At 48.4% G+C, this 6,004-nt stretch overlaps 1 protein-coding gene across 1 annotated transcript in view; it reads right to left on the reverse strand.

The window, feature by feature from the left end:
• CARS (cysteinyl-tRNA synthetase) overlaps positions 1 to 2,293 on the reverse strand; it is a 44,355-nt gene extending 42,062 nt beyond the window's left edge. The window contains exon 1 of the mRNA XM_018555439.1: positions 2,167 to 2,293. Coding sequence (XP_018410941.1) covers positions 2,167 to 2,191 — 25 coding nt within the window. The 5' untranslated portion in view covers positions 2,192 to 2,293. The remainder of the gene's footprint in view (positions 1 to 2,166) is intronic.
• Between the last annotated feature and the right edge of the window lie 3,711 nt (positions 2,294 to 6,004).

Here is a 6,004-nt window from a genome sequence, read left to right on the forward strand (position 1 = left end):
GGGGACTTGCCTTAAAAGGAGAACTCCCGTTACCCTAAGCTCAGTATACCGCGAGCTACAGCTCTCCATATACTGAGACGCTTCACCTGGAGCGGACCCCGACTTAGATGACGGGATCCGCCCAGCTGCGTGACTGACAGCTGGCTCTGCCTATCTAGAGGCAGAGCCAACTGTACCCGCCCCCTCCCCCGTCCGTTCCGCCAGTCAGCGCTGGCAGATCGGAACGGGGAGAGGGGAATCCAGCCCCTCCCCCTGTCACGGCAGAGAGCCGTGACAGGATCGAGAGGTGAGGGAACCCGGTATGTGTTCGCTCACCTCCCGATCTACTGAGCCGACCTGTGACAGTCTCATTGTCACAGGCCGGCTAGAACTATGAGATGAGTGGAAATCACTCATGTCATAGTTCTCCTTTTAAATGATGCCTCTTGATCCGATCATCTCCTAAAAACTACAGGAAAGAAGGAGTCCCTCCAGCGGTGACTCCTGTCACTATATACAAAAACATGCGAGGCTTTAATGATCCTTTAAAGGAGAACTATGAGGTGAGTGCTTTTCACTCACCTCATAGTTCTAGTCGACCTGTGACAATGAGACTGTCACAGGTCGGCTCAGTAGATCGAGAGGTGAGCAAACACATACCAGCGTTCGCTCACCTCTCGATCCTGTCACGGCTCTCTGCCGTGACAGGGGAGGGGCTGGATTCCACCCTCCCCCCTCAAAGGAAGGACAGTGTCAGCACCAATTCAGAGATGATTGGAGGATCTACAGCCGAGTGATACACAAATAAGAGACATTGAGGGGAATTTATCAAAACTGGAGCAGACAGAATCTGGAGCAGATGTGCACGGCAACCAATCAGCTTCTCTCTTTCATTTTCAAATCTCAACTGAACAAACTAAACAGAGAAGCTGATTGGTTGCCCTGGGCAAGTGCTCCAGATTCTGCCTGCTCCAGTTTTGATAAATTCTCCCCATTGCTGTTAATAGTTGAGATACTTGAATGCATTTTTAAGATTTGACTCCTGAGTTTAGTGTCATTTTGACATTTTAGCAACCTTTGTCGCCGGTGATATTTAAACACTTCCTGAAACTGAACAAGTGGGCGGGTCTGCCTACAATCACATGATCAGTGCCGCTGTGGTAAAAGTAAACATTGCCTTAGCTCTGAGTATTCTCTCCCTGTGCTGCTTTGTTTACACATTGACACGTCTGTAAAGCTAAAACTGTCAAACATTTATCCGAGGGCAGGAGTGGGAAATTCCGGCCCTCCAGCTTCTGAGGAACTACAAGCCCCATGAGGCATTGCAAGACTGACACACACTCACCCACACACGTATGATTCCCAGGGGCAGAGGCATGATGGCAGCTGAAGTGGCAAGGTTGCCTACCCCTAGTGTACTTTTGCCATGGTTGCAAGGAAGGCAGATATAAATAGAAAGAGAATTTTTATTCGCATTGTTTAGCAAATCTATAAACTGGATTCCTGCGGAAACAAGAACCCCCCCTCTCAGTATAGAGGTCACACTCCACTCCTGTATTCTTCACATTCTAGATGATCAACCTTTCATCACAAAACTAAAAGTGAAAGAAAATCTCTGGTAGGGATCTGATGCAACAGTCCTCATGTATGACCTTCTCTCCAGTTATAATGACTATACAGAAGGCTGAGGGTGCACAATGTTTGTCATCGTGCCCTGATATTACCCTGACACATAATACACCCCCTCAAAGACAAATGTCCAAAGTGCGAGGATAAATGAAAGACGCTACTGACATATAACGATGTGACACGGATTGGGATGTGTGTGGAACTCTCTTGAGGGCAAAGCTGACAATTTTGGACCGTCAGGAGACTCGGTATCACCCCCAGAGATTGTAAGACAAGAGGCAGAAATGGCTAATAAATTGGCAGTCACACACAGTGGGGGGAATGGCTGTCACATTGGCTGTCACACACACAGGAGTGGGGAATGGCTGTCACATTAGCTGTCACACACATAGGAGGGGGAATGGCTGCCACATAAAGAAGTGGGGAATGGCTGTCACATTGGCTGTCACACACAGAGGAGGTGGAATGGCTGTCACACACAGAGGGGGGGAATAGTTCGTACACCAGGATCTTGCTGTCTCTATGGCTATCACACCAGGCTCTCTGCCCAGCACTCACCCATAGATTCTCCAGCTGCTTCCATCTCTGTCTCTCTTCTGCTGATCAGATTCTGATGCAACCATCAACAAAACGTGTCCGGAAGTCCCGCCCGGGCTCACTTCCGGTGCTTCCTGTTACCTGGCAACCGGGCCGCTGCGGCCTACACTGCTTTCAGGAGCCTGAACATGCTATCAGATATGTGATTCTCCACTCCCCTAGGTGTTCCCTCCACAGACCGGCCTGATATCACTCCTATCTCCTTCTGTGTGTGTGTATAGAGACATGGTTTATCGATCTGAGCCATTTATTCGGGAGAACACTGAGCCAAAGGAGTTTACAATCTAATGAGCTTATCGCAGTCATTACTGCATACAGTCATTCTCTCTGCATGCCCATCTCTCTTCCCATCTCTCTCTTCTTCCTTTTCTCCACACCCCTATTCTCTCTTTCTTTCTCTCTCTCTCTCTCTCTCTCTCTCTCTCTCTCTCTCTCTCTCTCTCATCTCCCATCTCCCCTCTCTTCTTTCTTTCCTTTAACCCTTACACTTCACGGATTAATGTTGGCACTAGCTGGAGTTCCTCTTTAAACCTTTTGTGATATTGTTTACATTTTAGGGACATACTAGGCCTCTTACAAAAAAATATCCAGCTCATATTTTTAGAATCTGACAATATGGACAACAATGTGAAAAATTGCAGCGTTAGTTTGTTGAATGCTTAACATATTCTCCAAAATAATACTTTTGCAAATATTTTCATTTATATATTTATCCTGAGTACAGAAACTCCAAATCTGTGTAGGTTTTGATACACACATCAGCGCGGGATGGGTGATAAACAAGTGTGTGTATATTATAGATTTAGAAATATTTGGCATTTTCCAGCACAATGGCTGTAATTCACAGACTGGCTTGGAACAACGTTTATGTACAGCAAGGCCATCGTGAACGGGTCGAATAGAAGAATTTATCGGCTTAAACACGCCCAATCACCCACTCGCCTGCCTGCCCATTATTTATTTCAGGTATTTTAATAGCTCCAAGGATTTACACAGCACTTTACATTCACATCAGGCCCTGTCCTCAAGGAGCTTACAATCTAAGGTCCCCATCTCACTTGCATACAGGCAGGGCTGATTTACACGGGAGCAAATTAGCCTTGCAGCATGTCTTTGAAGTGTGGGAGGAAACTGGAGTATTATGCTGGGCACACACGTTACAACCATCGCAAGACTTTTGTCTTGCGATGGTTGTAAGGTACTTTAAAAAAACGTACGATCTGCCTATGTTGGACAGGCAGATAGTACTTGCGATGATCGCAAGCCGCGCCCCCCTGAGGAGCGGGCTTCCGATGACAGCAATGCCGAACGGGCAGTGTGCGCTTGCGCACACCGGCCCGTCCGGCTTTTATCTTACGAGCATGCTACACACCCGCCGAACATCGCACGATGCTCGGCGGGTTTTCAAACATGTTCGTAAGTTAAAAGTCGTGCGACCTTACAGTAGTAGAGGTCGCACGGCTTCCACACACCTTACGATAATCGTGCGATCGTGGGATTTCCCGCGATTATCGTAAGGTGTGTGGGCACACTTAGGAGGAAGACCCACGCAAGCACAGGGAGAGCATGCAAACTCCTTGCAGATAGTGCCCTTACCAGGGACCCCCAGTGCTGCAAGGCAGAAGTGGTAACCACCAAACCATCGTGCTGCCCATTATATTTGCAGAAGTGATCTGGCAGCTGTACTGCGGGACAAGGGTGTGTTTTCATTCTTTCACTTCCATACTGTAGCACAGCTACGGCAGTGGCAGTACAATGGTCAATCATGCCCATTACAAAGTAGCTACCAATCAAGTCTCCAGGGAACACCTCTTGACTGGTCATCCAGTCAAGAGGTGTTTGCAAAAAGACCAGCTGTAGAAAGGCTCTACGGCAATAAAAAAAAACTGGACATAGAGCATATCTAAAACTAGGGATGCACTGATACCGGTTTTGCGGTACCGAGTACGAGTACTGATATATATATATTTTTTGGTACTCGCCGATACAGAATACCGATACCAGCATCCTGGGGTACTGCTGTCCCGGCTTATCAGGAAGCTTCCTGATTGCCAGGGAAGCCAGTGTTCTATTGAAAGAACACCGGCTTCACATTCCGAGGCAGCCTGGCTTCCTGACCAATTAGGAAACTGGGCGGCACGTTATGACCCGCCTCCAGGCTTCCTGATTGGCTAGGAAGCCAGCTTTACTTGTTGCTAGGCAGCCTGGCTTCCTGACCAATCCGGAAGCCGGGCGGGGGTCATGACGTGCCACCCGGTTTCCTGATTAGTCAGGAAGCCTGGCTGCCTAGCAAAAAAGTAATGCCGGCTTCCTAGCCAATCAGGGAGGCAGGTCATGACGTACCGCTCGGCTTCCTGATTGGTCAGGAAGCCAGGCTGCCCAGCAGCAAGGAAAGCCGGGAGGCAGGTCATGACCCATCGCTTGGCTTTCTGATTGGTCGGGAAGCCGACTCCATGCTCCCTCGCGGCACTGCCAGTCAGAGGGAGTTTCCCTCTGACCGGAAGTTCCGGTATCAGGGTAAGTATCGGAGCATTTGGGCGAGTACTCGCCCAAATACTCGATATCAGTATCGGTGCATCTCTATCTAAAACTATAACTCAAGCATGGAGCCCTAAAGAAGGGCCCCTAAAACGTGTTGGCAGTTTTGTGTTGTGCTGTTGTGATCTAGCACTAATGGTCAATAATTCTGGACTCTTGGACCTTTTTTGTTTGGTGATCTCGGACTTTGTACAGCCTTTTACTGGGGTCTGTGCCCACTTCCCTATTTGCCCTAGTGACTTTGCCATTGCAACTAAAAGTGGAGGAAAATCCAAAATATTAACAGGAATAGAGGAGAAATCTTCCAATTGGGACACATGTTCAGGTCGCCATAGTCTAATAGTATGTGGATCTCTTGGATTCCCCGCAGCTCTCTCTGTGTGACCTACCTCATGGAGTCCGGGTTGACAAGGGTGGCCTCTTGCAGCTCCAGTACAAGAGCCCCTGGATGGATGGTTTTCCAGCAGATTTCGAGAGATAATTTGAACTGAACAGAGCAGTGAACGACGACACGGGCAGCAGCAAAGGTGAGTATTTACTAGGGATGCACCAATACCGATACTACTGTGTTTCCCCGAAAATAAGACGCCGTCTTATATTTTTTTTGCCTAAAATAAACAACCAAAGTCAATGCAAATCCAAATTAAATCATCCAAAATACAAAGTTGAGAATAGGGTGATCAGGGCAATCAGGGGTGCCGTACCTTTCCAAGAGCAATTTGGTAACCAGAATGAGCATTTGGTATCACTCCGCCTGTGACAGGAGCAGGCGCTATAGAGGAAATATCGGCTTATGCGGCTCTGTCGCCTCGCTTCCTCTAGTGCTGGCTTCGTTGGCACCGCTGATTCTCTCCCGCAGCTCTTCAAGTTCCCCCTCATATCACCACCGGCCCTGGTAATGGTCACAACTAGGTCTTATTTTCGGGGTAGGTCTTATATTTTAGCAAGTCCCAAAAATAGTACTAGGTCTTATATTCAGGGAAACAGGGTAGTATCAGTATTGGTACCGATAACAAGTATTTAGGCGAGTACTCGTACTCGCCCAAATGCTCCTTATGCCTAGCCCGATACTTCCATTATCAGGAAGCCGGGCAGCGAGTCATTTAGCACTGCTTGATTGGCCAGGAAGCCGGCACCATGCTCCCTCGTCAGCATGGAGCTGGCTTCCTGATTGCCAGGGAAGGTGGCTCTATGCTCCCTCGTCTTGAGGGAGCATGGAGCCGGTTTCTTGGCCAATCAGGAAGACAGGCAGCGTGTAATG

Source organism: Nanorana parkeri, unplaced genomic scaffold (assembly GCF_000935625.1).
Source record: "Nanorana parkeri isolate BGI_ZX_2015 unplaced genomic scaffold, ASM93562v1 scaffold10, whole genome shotgun sequence".
Classification (NCBI taxonomy): Eukaryota; Metazoa; Chordata; class Amphibia; order Anura; family Dicroglossidae; genus Nanorana; species Nanorana parkeri.